We start from the raw sequence: 18,290 nt of genomic DNA on the forward strand, positions 1-18,290 counted from the left end.
GGGCTGGTGGGAGGTGGCGGTGTCTGGCTGCAGGCTGTGCTCAAACACCCGTTTGGTTTGTGTGGGGGTTTTGGGGGGAATACAGCGTGGCTGTTTGGTTTTTTTTTCTGTGTTTTGTTCTGTTTTTTAGGGTGGTTGGTTTATTTCGCCCCCCCCCCCCCCCCAGTGGTGATGTATGTAACCACCTAGCTGTTACTCAAGTCCTTTCTGCCCTCCTTCAAGCGTGGCACGCTGACCTAGCTGCCCGAGCACTGGGGAACAACCGCTGGCTCTGCTCCCGCGGGACTGCAAGGACCCGGGGTTGTTCTCAGCACCCTTGGGCCACTTCAGTCAAGATGGTTTCCACCTTGTTTTAAAGCCAAAGCCTGGGAAGCGAGGGGATGTTCCAGTGGCACAAGGTTCCAAGTGTGCGTGCCTGGGGCGTTGTGGCCAGAGCAGCCAGCGGTGCAGGGGCTGCTCAACCGTTCCGATCGGCGCTCTTGCAGCAGGTCTTACTCCCTGCAGCGTGTTGCAGTACTTCCCCGTGGACAGGATTGCAGCACGTTGTATTAGGAACTGTAAATAGCTGTATTATAGCCTGGGTTGTACATACAGAAGCTGTAGTGACCTTTGATACAGGTTTGGGGCAGGTGTGTTCTCGGCAGCAAGGCAGGTCAGGCGCAGAGGTGCTGTGGGTAGTCTTGTGTTGTAATCCAGGGCATTAAATGACTCCAACCTGCTCCAATCCACGCCTGGCTGGACTCCTCTCTTTCTATAGTGCCTTTTGTAGATACAGCTAAACACACATCATGCAATACAACGAACAAAACCGTGTCAAAGGTGGTGTTTTGTTGTTTTTTGTTTTATTTCCAAAGTGCAACTGACTGTAAAGCTCTTTTTTTAAGGTTAAAAAGAAATCCAGGCTTAGCTACAAACCATTGCCTATTGAAAAATGCACGAGCGTTTTCAGCTTCGATCTAATGGCAGGTTAATGCAATCAATGTTTGTGCGAGCCTGGCTTCTCAGCAACAAGTGGCTGGAGGGGGAAAGGAGCGGTTGCCGTGTGCCCTGTATGCTGTGGCCAATTCACATATTGGGTTTTGCCTCTTCTGTTCTCGATGCTGTTCCCTGTTGTTTAAATACCTGTACTATATTTTGTGAAAAGCTGAAGAAGTTTTATTCAAAGAGAAGTATGGAGATTAGTTATTTATGAGGACCAAAAGCAAGCGTGTGTGTGGTTTTCTTTGCTTCTGCTGGGATATGAATTGCCATAAAAACTCCATTGGGGGGACACAACAGGGCAGCATGTGCTGGAGGGCTGTGCAGGGCTGGTGTCACTAGGGACTGGGGGGGCTGGTGAGGCAGATGCACTGCTGTGGGGCAGCAATAGTGCATTTGGTGTCCATGGATGCTGTGTGTTGCAGCCTGGGTGAGGAGCCTGTCTCTGAGCCGGGTTTAATCCTCAGGGGCTGCTGTGCTTCCAGCTGGTGCCCGTGGCCTCGCTGACAACCAGTTTCCTTGGACAGGCCAAGGTCACAGCTTGCCGGTAGAAGAGGGTTAACCATCAACTTCTATTGGCGCCCTGCAGTTTGCACAGGACCAGCTCCTGCCCCAAGGAGGTGCCCTTTGATACTCCCCAGGCCAAGCAGGTGACAGCTCCCAGCGGAGCAGGATGCTGCTGCTGATGTGAGTGTCCGTGTTGCCATCTGCTGTGTGCTCTGTGTTGGGAGGAGCGCTTCAGGAAGGACAGCAAGAGGTTAAGGCTGGCTCTAATGGTGACTAATGGTGCAGGACTCTGCTATCTAGTTAGGTGTGTAGGCACACACCAGGTTCCACCAGATAGGATCGCTTACCTGGAAGCAGCATTCCAGCACCCAGCAATAAACCTGACAGCAGCACAGACTGACTCACCTGATTCCTCAGTGATCTGCAGGGTGATCTGCGCCCACTGCTCAAGTAGAGGCAAACCACACAGGCAGGAGCTGACCCTATCCCATGCAGGGCACCTGTTCTGGGGTGTGTGGGGACATGCACGTCTCATGCTGTTGCTGAGGGGCTGTGGACGCTCCTGTTGACTTGTGATAAACTCCAGCTCCTCGCCAGGGGCCATGTTATCACCCTTGCCTCCCAGGGAGCTGCCGTGTCCTCAGCAAACACAAGTTTGGCAGCACTGTATCCATTTGAGCTACCTTTCCATAAGAAGGGAAGGGCCATTACTGCAGGGAGCTGATTACAAAGCACCTGTAGGACTCTGCTCCTATGAGCACACATGGCTGTGCACAGCTTGGTGCTGTCCTGCTGTGTCACTCCTGTGCTCTCCATGGCCCATTTGGCCAATTTAGGCCATTCTCAAGGCAGTCACTGGCTTCCCTGGGGTTGACCAGTGCAAATGCAGCATGGTTTCAGGAGGGGAAGCATGGAGAATGTCACTGATAGCACGGGGACCGTGTGGCTTCTCAAATAGGCTTTAATAGCATAGGGCAAAGCCAAAGTGGTTGTTCCACCTAAAACATGCCTTGTCCACGAAGGCAGCCTGAGACTTTGCTAATCCTATGACAAATAATCCCGTGTTCGGGCAGGTGAATGCTCTCTCACCAGGCAGTCAGTTGTGGGGTGGTGGTGTTAGTAAGCGCACTATAGGCACTTTGGCAGCACTATGTCATTCATTGTATATTGTCAAACACCTCACTGGGTGCAAGTGGAGTTTTCCCAGATAACACTATGGAAACTCATTCCTACATAACGCCGTTGTGCTGTGGGAAACACCAGCACAGGAGGGAGGCAGCAGCCTGCCCGATGCCGAGCACTGACCCCACCAGCGCGCCCTGCCCCACGCACACCTGCCAACCCCTGTGCAAGCCCTTGGCTCAATTGCTCTTCTGTCCCTTTCTGCTCGCTCAGGTTATGCTCAATGCCTACACTCGTAGCCAGAAGCCCTGGTCTTGACGTTCATTCTGCCCCTGAAGTACCTGTCCTCTTACCTGCCAAACCCACACTGGAGAGGTTCTCATGAAATCCCCTTGGAAACAGCATACACAGTTCCTGTACACAGAGGGAAAGGACTGCTGAGGGCATCACGCAGCCCACAGACCCATCCCTGGGCTCCTGCCCCTGAGGACACATGATGCTTGTGTTAAGTCTTGTTGGCGCTCACACGATTCCTGCTGGTCCATAACATAGCTGCTGTCTCTGCAAACAGCATTCACTGCTGGTTGGGGGGTGCTGCCCTGAACCAAGTGCAGGCAGAGGTCACCTCAACAGATTAAAGATGTTGGATTAAGAGCAGCAAGGCACACTGATCCTGTAGCTGGCTCCTCTTCCCTGGGAGCAGAGGTAGGTGCCCATCTCTGCAATTCCAGTATTCTAACTATGACGGCAGGTTTCCTTTTGCCTTTTTGAGAACAGTGCTGCCACCATATAAAGAACAGTGAAAGTTACAGGGCACCTCCCTCCCCCAGTTCACCTTCCAGAAGAACCCCTTAAATGTCATTCCTCCTGAAACACAATCACTGCTCATCCCTGCAAAAGGGAGCTATGTGGTTTACTTTTCATTGTTTACCTAAGAAACCCATGAGCTGTGTTTTCCAGGATCTAACGCTTTTTGGGAGGGGGAACCAGAATGTTAAATGGAATTGCTCTTTTCCCTCTCAAGAAGCTGAGGTGTAGTGGAGCCCTGCTTAGTGTCTGCTGAACAGATCACACTGCTATCGACAACATGCTCTGGGCTATGCTGCAGTACAACTAAAGCCAGGCAAAACTGAGCTCAGCAGTCTTCTGCAGGATATAGTGCAGAAGCAGCTGTCAGCTCGAACTGTCATTCACCTGCCATCGAATCAGGGGGAATAGCCTCCATCCCACTTGGCAAAAAAGGTCAGTGAGAACCCCAAGCGCTGCTGTGCACCCCACTGCTGCATGCCTGCGTTTGCAGAAGCCATGTGCCAGCCCACAGCAAAGTGTATCAGGCTGATCCCACAAAGTTGAAGGCACCTGGTGGTGCAATGGGAAGGAAAGCTCATTAGCAATTAGGTCACTTGTAGCATCCCATTTAGTGTTCCTCAAGGGAGGAGTTAACATCAAACCACCTCCAGCAAGAATGGCCCTACTTAGAGGCCATTTGTATGCAAAGGAACTGTCAGTGAGTGGTTATTTGAGCAGCCCTACTCAGGTCTAATTCCCAAGGACACCAAATGAGCTCTGGCACTGGCTCCCCACACATTTATGAGTCACTGTCACACAATGAAGGCCAGGGACTGGTCCAGGGAATGGAGGGTCCTTAACTCATACCACTGGGGCTCTTTCTTTCATACTGGAGAGAAGCTGCCCAGCACCAGCTGCTTGTGAGGGGGACTGAAACTAGACGCTGTACAGAAGACACACTTCACCTTTGACTTTAATTAAAATAGAGTTTATTAGCTTTTCTTTTAATACAAACATGAGAAAGGAAAAACCACCTGAAGATGTAGCGTTATTTTCAAAATTGAACTGTGATCAATACCTGAAGTGCCAAGTTCCATGGATTTGGGAGCCAGGGGCTGGCCTGTTTGCACACCACAAAAGGCTGTATGCATCATCTGAACAGCTGGGTGCAGCCAAACTGCTGACTGCACTCCTGCAGCCCCACTCTCAAAGGCAAATGGACTTGCTGCTGTTCAGTGTAAGTTTCTGGGCCTTGGCTGGAAGAGGAAGTGCACAAAACCTGTGCCAGTCGGAGGGAGATCTGCTCCTAGGACTAACTGCCTAGAATCTATCTGTATCCAAGAAGGGAAGATACTACAAAGACCTGTGACAGGAAGAGTCTAATAATACTTATCCTGTTTAGAGTTCAGTTTCAGAGCCTGAAAGTAAGCTCCATTCCAAAGTCTCAGAAAGAGCAAAACCCAAGCCTCTAGAGCAGCTGCACAAGATAAAATTCACTTTGGAAACAAAAATAAAAAACAGGGTTTATAGAAAGCTTTTCATAATTCTCAATTGAACTCAATATTTTCCAATCATCTACCTGGTCAGGTAGTCCAGGATTCGCAAACTCATCACTGCCTCATTATGAATGTAAATCCCTCCCAGGAAACAAAAACCCAAGGAGAGCCAGATGGATGCACAATATCAGCTTTAGGAACTCCACTGTATATAGCACAAGAGATCTGCAGTAGAACTCAGAGAAGCAGTGCTGCACACACGCCATTCACCACTGGATTGCTACACTGTTGGGATGGTGACGATGTTTCCAGACCAACTTTCTCATTCAATGCCTCAGAAAAATGTACAGATTGCGCCTCTTCCAGAGCAATACAAGTATTAGAAAATGAGAGAAGCACCATAATTCACAAGAAATGCAGCATGGACCCTATATACTTGAACAATATATAAACCCATATCTCTGCTCCCAGTCAAAACATTCAAAGTCTTTTGACAATGCCTACTGAAGTTGTGGGTGCAGAGCTGGAATTCCTTCCTTCTGGGCGGCTTCTTGGTTATGAACAGATCACCAACAATAGCAGCTTTTAGGAGCCAAACCAGGGAAAAACCATCAACGTGTGTCTATGCTACTGTTTTCAGCTCCAGAGTGGCTTTATACTCTCAGAGTCCCATGTTAACACTGCATCGACCCAAAATACAAATGCAGTGAGACTCTGGATGCCAGGGAGAGGAGGGCAGAACATTGTAACTACAGTCATGTGGTTAATGTTTAAATTCTAAAATTTAAAACTACTTATTATTAAAAACCTCAAGAGTTCACAGCTATAGGCCTACATAGTAAGCAAACATCTGTGGGGGATAGAAGGAGAGAAGTTTGTTTTTGCACCTCTGGATACATAAGGAGGAGGAGAGAGTCGATTTGACAAAGGTCTTTTTCACCAAGTATGCTCCTCAAGCTCTGGGCTCCCTTGGCTAGTTTACCCTCCTCTCCTCCTCTTGCTGGAAGACAACATCACCACTGGCTTGTGTGCATGGAGTGGTGGTATTCCTTCGATTCACATGGATGCTGGTTCACGGTGCTGCACCTTTCTCTCTCCTCAGGAGAGGATGGCATTAGAACGGCGGATACCAACTAAGTTATCAGCACTGAAAGATCGTCTCATAGCAGCTTTTGACAAGTCTTTGTATTTGTCTTCACACAGCCGGGAGATAGCCTGGATACCATGCACAGATACAAAAGGAAAAGTATACATTAGAAAAGTTTGGTCATTTCAAGGGAGCTTTTACAAGCGCAGTGCCAACACGGCAGGCACTCTATAGCAGTCACACTACTTTGTTACCTAGAATGAGAGTCAATAAGAACTACTTTGGAGGGAAAATATTAAAGGGGTCTGTCCCCATGCTAACAGAACCCTATCCATCAGGAAGCAAGACATAAAGAAGGCAAGTGGTTTCCATATCCAAGTATCTTCATTCTTTTACCAGTCTCGCTGTCTAATGGAAAACTTGGATCCATTTCACACTCATGAGTCTGTGGAAGTTATGTTCAAAACTGCACCTAGGAGCTAGGTCTGGTGCACGCAGCACCACAGACATTTTAACAGTGCAATAATGCACACACAGCCATTTCTGTAAGAGAAAAGGGTGAAACTGGAAAGGTTTCTGCACTCCCTCAGGCACTGTGTCCTTGGCCATTCAGTGCACATGAGCCTAGCAAATGACGCTCTACTCAGGTGTCCCTTTTCCCTTTGCCTTCTCTACACCTTGTCCCCAGTTTGCTCTTCCTGGGGTCACTCACATAATCATGCTCCTTAAGAGGTCTGAGAAGGGAGGGCAGCTCACTGCTCAATGTCACAGCAATAGCCATGGCACTTCGATGCAGCACATGTGGACAACTTACTTAGTATTTAACTGCTTTTCCACCATTTACTGGCTTGCTTCTGCTCTGCTTACCTAGCTAGTCAAGCAGCCTTTATGCTGGTGCAGCTGTTCTAGCAACAAGCCTCATTATTTAAATCCTAATAACACATGGCTGACCAGAAAACACCGTGGGTTCTCCCCTGCAAGGCCTATTTCTGATAGGAGCCTTCAGGCATTATCTATGCAAATAAATAAATAAGGATACCTGTAATAACAGGCTGAACCGAATTTCAGTCCTGAACATTTACCTCCATTAATAATTTACCCCCTATCACCAGATGAACTTTCAGAGTCCTGCCATCAGCTACAAGCCTACACCTTCCCTTTAAGACAGCACCCATTCAGCGCAGCCCTGTGTTCTGGAAGTTCAAAAGGTGAAAAGCACTCTGAGCATGAATAAACTTATAAGTGTGGTTTAAAATAATTATTTACATTTATTTCTGCCGACCTTCTGGAGGCATGCATTTGGCTCGAGAGGGGCATTCCTTAAGACACTGGCTGCATGAGCTCCCGGTGCAAGACCAGACAGACTCTCCATCCTGTTTTAATGCTAGGACATCAATCATAAAGCAACCTGTGTTGACATATTTAGCCCCAGTCGCCCATATGGTGTAAATCACTCTTCAATCCCTGGAATACTAATTTACTGCTTCATACGGGCTCCTATCGACTGCTCGTGTGCGTCTACTCAAAAGGCAGAATTAAAAATTTTAGCAAATGGTTCAAATATTTAGCCCATTTAGAATTAAACCCCCAAATCTCCTATACACATGCATTAGTAAATACATTATGGCAAATCACACACTGTACTGAAAATTACTCTGGTTTTAAATACCAAGCCCCCAAATGCTAGCAAAGAAGAAACAAAACAGGCTCACAATCTGTAAATCATCCACTTATGCCTGGGCACCGAGCAGTTCAGTAAACAATTTCCTGTGGAATATGAACTACCCTACAACCACATTTACAATTAGTGACAGTGTTAGCTTAAAGTGCAAGTAACACGGGTGAGACAAAGCAGAAGAGTTGCACTGCTTAACTTTAAATAGAGGAATTTGTAGGCATATCATACCTATCATTCCAAAGGACCACGAGGAATCACACTTATTCCCAAAGTTCAGCCACTTCTGCTGAAATAAAACCTGGCACTTGGCAGAATCATTGGGGGTGGACAATGGAACAATGTAAGCCAAGAATACTGTAGCACACCCCTCTTTGAAAGGGGCTATGGTATCAGTGTACACAGGGCCTGCGGTAATGCCTTTGTTGAAAGGTCAACAAAACAACACGCAGAGTCATCAATTAAACCTGGACAGATGAAAGGTTGCACTGATCCAACACGAAATTTTGCCTGGGAACACAGGTAATTTAGCTATTTCCAAAATGTCTGACACATGTCCAGCAACGAGGAAAACGACTCTGCAAACGTACGAGCCTTCGTACCAAAGAAGGCTGCGGGACTCACACAAGGCAGCCTTTCCCATTGAGCAGAAAGGGCCAGTAATGTGTATTTACACTCCTCTGGGCATTCTGAAGGACTCCTAAGAAGGGGCTATTCCAAGAGTTTATCTTAAAACAACATTTCTTTGCAAAGGTGAGGTTCTGGAAGTTGTGGAAAGAAACGTATTATTTCTGCAGCTGTCCCCAGACAAATGGTTTATTAAACCATGAGAGCAGTTAAGAGTGCTCCCTCTAAATCTAAAAGCAGCTGTGCAGTGGGATGCAGTGGGAAACCTTCAGCTGGTAGTATTTAGAAAGGTCTGAGTGTGACTGTCTCTAGGTGCTTGGAATACAGACTGTGGCCAGGGAAGGACAGACAATCCATTACATGTGACACTAATCCTTTCAATCTGAAGTAGCCTAGCTGAGCTACAGCTCCCAAAATAACATCCATTTTACTTTGTGATCTGCTAGACTTCCGTAACCTCTGTCTCTTCCTTTCCTTGGAATACTAGCTTAGCCCAGGCATGGTTTTAGAAATGGTAACTGTAGTCATAAAGGGGTTAAATTAGCCTGTAATACACTAATTTAAAAGCTTTTTAGTTTTTCTAACTGCCACTTAACATGATTAGCAACAGATGCTCTTACTACACATACAGAGTCCCCTGCCCAGGCAATCTCAGACCATTACCTCCAGTTTCTGTGCTCTCTCTTTACTGAGAGGCTCCAGCAGAAAGCTCAGGTTATTGTCATCGGCTAGAGAGCGAAGATCAAAGTAATATTTGGCGTAAACACTGGCAGGAACATTGATATTAAACTGCAGTAGCTCCAAGAAGTGTCTTTCCATCTCGTTCCTAGGAGGTGTAAGGGACAGAAGACAAAGGGAAGAAAAATTGTTTTAGCTGGCTGAAAACACTGAAGAGACCTCAAGCTTGGTTTTAAAACCAGCAACTCTGAAACAGTCATCGAGAGCTCTGCCTTATTAGTTTTGAGAGAGCAGTGCTCAAAACAAGGTGCAGCTTTTGAGTCCTGGCACCTCCGGCTCAGAGAGAAAGGTAGTGCCCTGTCGTGCACTCGCTCGGCTGACCGGGGAGGTTCATTCTTTGGAGTTCCATTAGTGCAGCTGTACAATTCATGTGCCATTCTCACTCTCGCACGGCCCCACACTATAGTGATCAGATGAAAGGAATGATGTATGCTGTTTATTAGCTCTGAAGAACTTGCAGACATTTTCACCAGGCTGATAACAGGAAGGGGGTTTATTGAAGTAGAGGCGGACTAACAAAAGGAGTAGGCAGATCACCACGGCAACAAATGGATCTATGAAGAGCTGCTGCTATTATCTCACAGAAAAAAGCCTCTTGAAGCAACATGGATTCATCTCCAATAAATAAATAAATAAGCAGCATTAGGTGGGAGAAGGAATTTTCTCCTCAATAGCATTAGGCAGGATAACAAAGTACTATGTCAAAGGGCACTGTCCAGTTTTTACTCACTCGTCTGTTTTCAGTGGGCAAAATATTTGGAGGAAAGTGGGGAGAGCGCCATGACATGCAAAAGGCTGCTTCAGCTACTGTACTGTGGTTAGCTACGTCAGAGGTGTTCCACAGAGGAAAAACCCAATGGTTTACACGCTAACCAAAAAGAAACAGGTGGTACCCAAACCAAGCAGTTCAGTTCAACGCTAACTCAACAGAATTTAGCTGTACAGGCCAACTGGGAATACACCAGAAGGTAAGCTGCACGAATTCAGTGCCAAGGTTGTTCTTGCTTTTAGGGAGCTTTTAGAATAGATGTTTTACCTATTAGAGGAGGGGAGATAAATCAAGGAAATTATAACATTATTATTAAATACAGGTTGTGTCCTTTATTGGCTGGCGGGTCTCAATATGAATAGCAGCTTTGTGCTTGTTTCTAGCACAGTGGATTCGAGTAGCATTGAACCTAGTGCCAAAATTAATTTCCTGTTCATATGGTCATAAGCCTATAGAAATGTAAATCAGATAATGTTTTGATGATCAGCTGATTTACCCTATGAATAAATGCTCTTCACTGCCCCTTTTGTACTCACTAGGCTAATACATTTTAATTCTTTAAAAATACAATTCTTCATTGGATTAACAAGTCTATTAACAGTGGTTTAAAACCTGGCAGAGGATAATACCCATGTGTTTTCTGTGCCTTATTTACAAATACATGTAGCCAAAAGAATGAACAGCGAGTGTCTCCTTACAGGCAATCATAGCAAGATTAGCAGCTGCACGGTTAATTTTTCAGTGATTATGAATTCACCCTCATCAAAGCAAGCAAGTTTTCACAAAGGATGACTTCCAAAACGCTATTTATTTAATTTCCTTTGATTTTTTTTCCCCATTAGAAATAAGTAAAACAAACAAAAACAGAGACACAACCCCCCCCAAAAAAAAACAACCAAAACAAAACCCCCACCCCGTTTCAGTAAAAAACCACAACAAACTACCAAGAAAGGGCTTGTGATAGAAAAAAGGAAGATGAACACTTTACCTATGTTGAGTAGGAAGAGGCGAAGGCAAATGAACTCATCTGCTGGTTGTGAGGTATGGATCACGTATCCTTTAATAGAATTTAACCCACTAACAGTTTTTTGAGAACAAGGTGCACCAATGCTGCCTGCAGAAGAGGTGCCTGGCTCGGACACATTCACACATAGATTTGCAAACTGCATAAACTAAACCAGATCTAAACCCTTTCAGCAACACCAGAAGGGTGTTTTACTTCCACGCTTGGCTTGCAGTGGCTCAACAAGAGTACCCATCAGGTTAGTGAGATCGTTATAGATACACAGAGCCAAGAGGAAGATTCACAGACAGTTCACAAACAAAACTTGCCACCAGTCCTTTACTGCACAGGAATGGCCCACCCAGGGAGTGATACCAGCTTGAGTCCTGCCAAGCAACCTTTAAGCTGGGAGCCGCTAGTGTTTTGGGTGGATTTTTTTGCAGCATCACCAACCATCTCCAGTGTTAGAAGGAACTCCTTTGCCAATTGTTTTCTCTCAGTAACACTTGCATTCAGAATACCTAATGCTCACCATCAAGTGACTAGTTTAAAACATACTGGAAGTACTAAAGCTGACAATTAACTATAGTACCGGCTATTAACTGAAAGCAGACTTACAAACTTAATCTTGCTGAGTATTTTAAGCAGTTTTCCAATGTTCCAGTTATGGTGATGTTATCCAACCCAGGAGCAGTGGAGTCTGCCAAGCTGCAGCAGTGTGGGGCCTGAGAGGGACACCACATGTCCACTGTCAGTAAGGGGTTGTAGAGTTTCTGCCCATACGTAAATTCAAAGGTCTAAATAATTTCAAATGAGATGGGTTACAAAAATCCCATCTTCAAACTGGAGTAAAAAATATGCCTAAATTCCACCTATTTTCTTTACCTCCATCACTGCTTTGAAAACAGAAGTACTGACAATTGCAGGAGACCAGGCATAGGCAATAGAGAATAAACATCTTGCTTGTTACAGATATTTTCAGTGCTATCAATTTGATTTGTCCCAAATAGGGCTAGAAGAGGAGACATCAAAAAGAGCAAGATGTATACTCCAGCACTCCTAGCATCACTGACCCCACTTCAGCCATTTCAGAGTAATTTGCAGCAACACTTCAAGTATGTTCCTCAGACAGATGAGCACTCTGAGCCAGGTTGAGTGAAGATGCACATTGTATAAAACCACTAATTATGCTTTCCTGGAAGCAGGGTTGGCATAGCCCTGCATTTGGAGACAAAGAACTCCCAGGCAAGGGGTAGGTATAAAACAAGATATTGTATTTGCAGCCTGTGATATGAAATAACTTGAATAACAAAAAGTGTTTTAGTGCAGGTAACTAACTCCCCCATTATTAGAAATGCTGTCCCACCCCCAAAGGGAAGAAAACTGGATACTCCTCCTCCTAGAGAGTCCCAGATAAATAATTACTTACTATATTTTAAACATTAGCTTTAGGCTGAATCCAAGGAAGAGAGCCTGGGGCAAGAAGAGACTCTCTCACACAGGCAGCCTTCCGGCACTGTGTGCAAACCTCTGCCACCTCAGACTGCTCCTGTACTAGAACTGGCTGTTACTACATAGGCCTGGACACATGCTCAGTTACAGCACAGCAGCATGATTAAACTCAACCCTACATAAAACATATCATGAAGATTATTAAGGCCAGAAAGCCTGATACTAAGCTAGCCTTCTAGCAGTTCTACCACTGAGGTAACACCACCAATAGGGGCAGAAGATGGCAAATAGAATTAAAACAGTAATACTGACATCTCAAAGCTGTCAGACACAGAACTTTGCAAGAAGGAATTTAACACAAAATCTAATGGCCAAATCCACACCACATAAGCATGCCTCCAGCCTGTAGTATGAGCCTGGAGCCACAAGGATGAACATCCTCTGAAACCACAGAAATCGTAGGGCTTAAGGCACCAAGACAAGACAGCAGATTCAAAATTCCTAAAAAGCTGAAATCTACACCTGAGACAGGGATATATACAAGGATCAGCCTTACATAAACAAGCAGTAGTAAGACTGAGGATTTTGTTCTCAGCACTGCACACATGTCCAAGAGCTCATCCAAAGAGGATGAGCTGTAGCAGCAGCTGGATGTAACACATGCAATGACAGATCCCAACACAAATGACACCTGCCTGCCAGCAGCAGCAGCTAGGAATTCATACCTTGAGATATTTAGGCCTTAGCTGGATACAAGAGCAGACACAAGTCATGGCTTACCCTGCAGTTTTTCAAATTCTACACCAGACAAGGCAGGGAACAAACTGAGTTCACTTTGTGTTTTTCTTCCACAAAAGAATGCTGATCAGACTATGAACTGGGCACTTCAGAGTTACACCAATGCAGAAAAACCAAACTGGAAACAAGCAGCCAGCCCCATGGCTCATCACTTGGGGAAAGAAGGTACAGAAAACTAACTGCAAAGTTACTCACCCAAGTCATTAGAAATATTAATACAGATTTGTCTCAAAGTAGGGTTATGCAAAGTTTCCTAGGTTAAGAAAGGGAATGAGGCCAGACACCAGATATACATCATGTACCTGTATCATAGCACCAAACATTTTACTGCATGATCCCAAAAACTGCCATTAAAAAAAAAACCCAACCCACAAAAACAAACAACCCCAAACCCAAAAATCCCCACCACTGCAGATTAGCCAAACCTTGCAACTTACATGTCCTCAACAGTGATGTCCTTCAATATTTGGCAATAATCCACATTCCACACAGCTTGATCATCCCAGACTTTAGAAGCCAGAAGAATAGCTCCTAGGACTATCCTCTTCCAGTTACTAGGGCATATGTCAATCTCTGCATAGGTTAAAAGCCTTTCCAAATACACCTGTAGAAAGGGAGAAAAAAACCCAAACAAACAACAAACAAAGTTTTATGTGTGCAATTAGGACTGAGTTCTGAGCAGCAAGCATGACAGTCCAATATTACTATTTCATCCCATTACCATTAAGTATGTCAAAGTAAGTATTAGTGATCGGTGTTGGGACCGGCCTTGTTCAACATCTTCGTCACTGACATGGACAGTGGGATTGAGTGCGCCCTCAGCAAGTTTGCCGATGACACCAAGCTGTGTGGTTCGGTTGATACCCTGGAGGGAAGGAATGCCATCCAGAGGGACCTTGACAGGCTTGTGAGGTGGGCTGATGCCAACCTCATGAGGTTTAACCATGCCAAGTGCAAGGTCCTGTGCCTGGGTCGGAGCAATCCCAGGCACAGCTACAGGTTGGGCAGAGAAGAGATTCAGAGCAGCCCTGTGGAGAAGGACTTGGGGGTGTTGGTTGATGAGAAAATGAACATGAGCCGGCTTCAGTGTGCGCTTGCAGCCCAGAAAGCCAACCGTATCCTGGGCTGCATCAAAAGGAGCCTGACCAGCAGGTCGAAGGAGGTGATCCTGCCCCTCCACTCTGCTCTTGTGAGACCTCACCCGGAGTATTGTGTGCAGTTCTGGTGTCCTCAACATAAAAAGGACATGGAACTGTTGGAACAAGTCCAGAGAAGGGCCACGAGGATGATCAGGGGACTGGAGCACCTCCCGTATGAAGACAGGCTGAGAAAGTTGGGGCTGTTCAGCCTGGAGAAGAGAAGGCTGCATGGAGACCTCATAGCAGCCTTCCAGTATCTGAAAGGGGCCTATAGGGATGCCGGGGAGGGACTCTTCATTAGGGACTGCAGTAACAGGACAAGGGGTAAAGGGTTAAAACTTAAACAGGGGAAGTTTAGATTGGATATAAGGAGGAAATTCTTTCCTGTTAGGGTGGTGAGGCACTGGAATGGGTTGCCCAGGGAGGTTGTGAATGCTCCATCCCTGGCAGTGTGCAAGACCAGGTTGGACAGAGCCTTGGGTGATATGGTTTAGCGTGAGGTGTCCCTGCCCATGGCAGGGGGGTTGGAACTTGATGATCTTAAGGTCCTTTCCAACCCTAACTATTCTATGATTCTATGATTACTACCTGTACTTTAGAATCCAAACTTTCAGGATTTACAGATTCCGTATTTTATTATCACATAAGAACTGGACCACCAAGATATACAATAAAGGTACTGGAGAATAAGTTCTGAGCAAGCAATGAGCACTGTTGTTTCAGGGAGACACTGACAGGGTTCTTTGCATCACCGAGTCATGCAGTCATTGACAAGTTTTCATTAGGGCCTATCTAGGATAGTAAATCACTCAAGATCACACTTGCCTTTCATCACCTTTAAGGTTCAGAACTTGTAGCTTAATAGGAAGTGCTAAAACCTGCACTGTGATCTGTAGTCATGGGACAAAGATGCATTAATTGCTATCTTCCCACAATGAAGGGTGTTATAGTGCTATTCCTACTTCATTCGGAAAAGAACAGACTTCAATCCTTCACCTACAACAGCGTCACCCTCTGCTTTCATCTACATCACCAACTGCTTAGATAGATAGTGAAAGATACCCAAGGCTAAAGATATATCTTGGTCTTTTACTTATTCCTCCCATGTATTCTCAGATCAGCCCACAGACATTGAATCAGTCCCATCCTTAAAAGTCTATTTTTAGAAAAAAACTATTTCACACCTTTGTAATGAACACCACAGTAATCTGCACTTTCAAATTTGGATAGCTGAATTTAGCGTTCTATTCCCTCAATTAAGTCCAGATAAACTAGTGGGTGCAGGTCTAACGGCAGGATCAATCTTTATTACTAGGGTTTTCCCACTTTTCTTTCCATCCTCTGCTTGTAGCCTTCTAGTGGACTAAAGGTGTTCCTATAGTAACAGAGCCATCTAGCGGTGAAATCCACTTTAACTCTCTTTGTAAATAGCTGGCTAGATCGCACAGTGTCAGCTATCATCTTGTTCTGTTAAAATTGTACCCACGTCTTTGAAAAAGCAAAAATGTCTAAGTACTTTTAGCGTTTCTAACTATTCGGCCCTTTCAATTTCTTACTGCCTTATTAAAGAGAGTCCTTCAAGCTGAGTTTGCTTAATTTCTGTATTGTCTTCTGGTGACAGTTCTGCTCTCCTTTCAGACTGTTCTTCAGCGAGAAGCCACAATGGAGACTGAAGGCTAGTATGCAACATAGTGCAGTTTAAGAGATGCCTAATGCAGCAATTATACAGGTTGTGTTTTTTTCTTTCCCTTCATACACAATATTTGTATATGCATGCATATATTGGTGTGTATATACATAGTCAGCATTGCAATCTTTTATATCCATCTTGCTTTCTAAAAATCAAACAACAAACTGTAGTGAGATGATTTTCTTACAAATGTTCTTAAGTCCCAAGTACCTCCATGGGGAAAAAATCTGTAGACTCTTTGGTTGAATAAAAAAAAAAGTTGATGGAAAGGTTAAAATAGTTGAAGACCTTAATAATGAGAACATTTGCCTCCTGGAGTTCCTACACTACTGGTCCTCAACCCCTTCTTCAGCACTCCTACTTGCACTGTTCTGGTTAATAAGAAACTCAAACTCCTGTCTTCCCTTCCACACAACTGAAATAAAAGTTGTCTTTGTGTCTGATCTCATTACAACCCACTGTTTATGGTGGTCCCGCTGTTCTGCCTTTCTCGAGGTTGTTCAACAAGTTACACGTTATGAAACAGTGTGACTGGACAAGTAATTAAGCCTTACATATTCATATATAGAAAAGTAAGTTCCTTTTTAATTAACCACTTCTGTGACTACTTAGAAATCTTCTCTAATGAACTCACTTGTACAGTGCCTTCATTATTAACAAGGTTTCATGAGATACTGTAACAGTTTAAATGTCAGTTTGGCCCAGTTCACTCATTGATGGGAAGAGCAAAAAAGTCTTCCAAAAGCTCCATTTCAGTAATCAGGCATCTCTTACCAGTGTCACTATTGCACATTCAGCTGTCAGCTGTGCAGCACTGAAAAGCGTCCGAACAAACCGGTAGATGTGCTTGTGATCAGGATCATGCTTGTAGTAGTCATCTGGAACTTCTTCCCGCTGAAAAAAAGTTCTCTCAATTACCGAGAATCTAGCTTACTTAACATTGACTTTAAACAAGAGCCACACATGCTTGGTTCTTATCACTGAGTAGAAGCAGGAACAACATGAGCAGGATCCCTCTTGCATAATTCCTGCACTATGACCAGTACAAAAGCTGGAAGTATGTTTTTCCTGGCTGGAACTGAGGAGGAAAGGGCTGGTATTTGCAACTAAGCTCTCTGATGCTGGTAACTTGGGGTTTGTTATTTCTGGTATTAGGGTTAATAGAGATTTGGACTCCTTGTGACTGAATCTTTAAGGGTGTTTAAAGATGTCTTCCATGTAATTAATCTTTCTGAAGGAGCTGTAGGTTCTCAGCCAAAACCCCATTGCTACAGAAACTAACAAACCATTTTTATCTTTCCCCTCATAAGTACGACATACAGCCCTTACTATATTTCTGTCTGTATATTGCAGTAAGATCGAAGAGACCTTTAAGTGTTTCCTAAAGGACACAAGGATTTTCCTCTATTCATACTCATTAAATGGGAGGTAGACTGTATCACAGGATCAAAAGATGTCAGGTTGGTAAATAAAGAAATGAAATTGTCTGACAGAGTTCATCTTAGATTAGATAAACAATTTTCCATGTGAAACAACAGATTCAGGTAGTCAAAACTGTTTTGGATCGGACTTCTCTCTTGAAGCACCACAGTCCATACAGGAACTCTTCCACACAGCTCTTCAGAAGTTGATCATTATTCTCAATGAGTAAAGAGTTGTATTTATTCAGTGTACAATTCCTAGCATAATGGGTCACACTTAGGGATGACACTCTAACAAACTTGGAATAACAGCTAAATCAGGGAGATACACCAAGCTGCATTCACTCAGGTAAGTCCCTGAGCAAACCCAATTTTTAAAGCCTAGAGCTTTGCTAAATTAATTCCAAATGAGAAACAACGGAAATGGTTCTGCAGGACAGTCATTAAGCTGGTAGTGCTCAAACTGGACACTTTACTCTTAAGCTTGCCTTGTGTTATGAGGTTTTGCATCTTAAAGACTGCCTTAAAAGGTGTACCAGTACCAGTCACAATAGAATTGTACCAGCTTTAACATTTTGCTTCCAGCCTTTTTAAAGACCAAACTCACTGTCTCCTACTTTGCAAGATGCTTCATGGACTATGGTCTCCCGTTTGCAGTCATTTAAAAGGTTAGGCACATTAACCACGTCTTCCTAAATAAATAGGAAAAGACTTTTAATTGAAGTAGTGTTGAAGAGGGGAAGAAAGTACTTAGACAAGAAAGTCTGGATACAAAATATGCAAGACTCATCAGGTGCTTGCTTTCTATTTATATTCCAAAGCACAGAAAACCAAATTTACTTTGCAACATTTAGAAAAACCTGCTCATGATCTAGCTGGTATCAACAGTCCAGAGAACACTGTTTGCACTGTGTATTACATACACAGATACAATTTAAGATCTATTTGATTGCAACCTAGTGCCAAGACATTTTCGACTTAAACAATACAAATCCAAGA

General features: G+C 44.5%; 2 protein-coding genes across 3 annotated transcripts in view; one reads left to right on the forward strand and one right to left on the reverse strand.

Moving 5' to 3' along the window:
- PLEKHM3 (pleckstrin homology domain containing M3) overlaps positions 1-12,798 on the forward strand; it is a 108,302-nt gene extending 95,504 nt beyond the window's left edge. Inside the window, exon 9 of the transcript XR_009965069.1 lies at positions 11,802-12,798. The gene's annotated coding sequence lies outside the window, so the exon portion shown is untranslated. The remainder of the gene's footprint in view (positions 1-11,801) is intronic.
- The window catches only part of CCNYL1 (cyclin Y like 1), a 32,306-nt gene continuing 18,384 nt past the window's right edge, over positions 4,369-18,290 (reverse strand). For both annotated transcript variants that reach the window (XM_062619794.1, XM_062619793.1), the window contains 4 exons: positions 16,645-16,764; positions 13,479-13,645; positions 8,945-9,107; positions 4,369-6,107 (listed from right to left, as the gene is read on the reverse strand). In XM_062619794.1, coding sequence (XP_062475778.1) covers positions 5,991-6,107; positions 8,945-9,107; positions 13,479-13,645; positions 16,645-16,764 — 567 coding nt within the window. In that variant the 3' untranslated portion in view covers positions 4,369-5,990. The remainder of the gene's footprint in view (positions 6,108-8,944; positions 9,108-13,478; positions 13,646-16,644; positions 16,765-18,290) is intronic.

Source organism: Pezoporus occidentalis, unplaced genomic scaffold (genome assembly GCF_034315485.1).
Source record: "Pezoporus occidentalis ecotype Australia unplaced genomic scaffold, CSIRO_AGI_Poc_V1 ctg213, whole genome shotgun sequence".
NCBI lineage: Eukaryota > Metazoa > Chordata > Aves > Psittaciformes > Psittacidae > Pezoporus > Pezoporus occidentalis.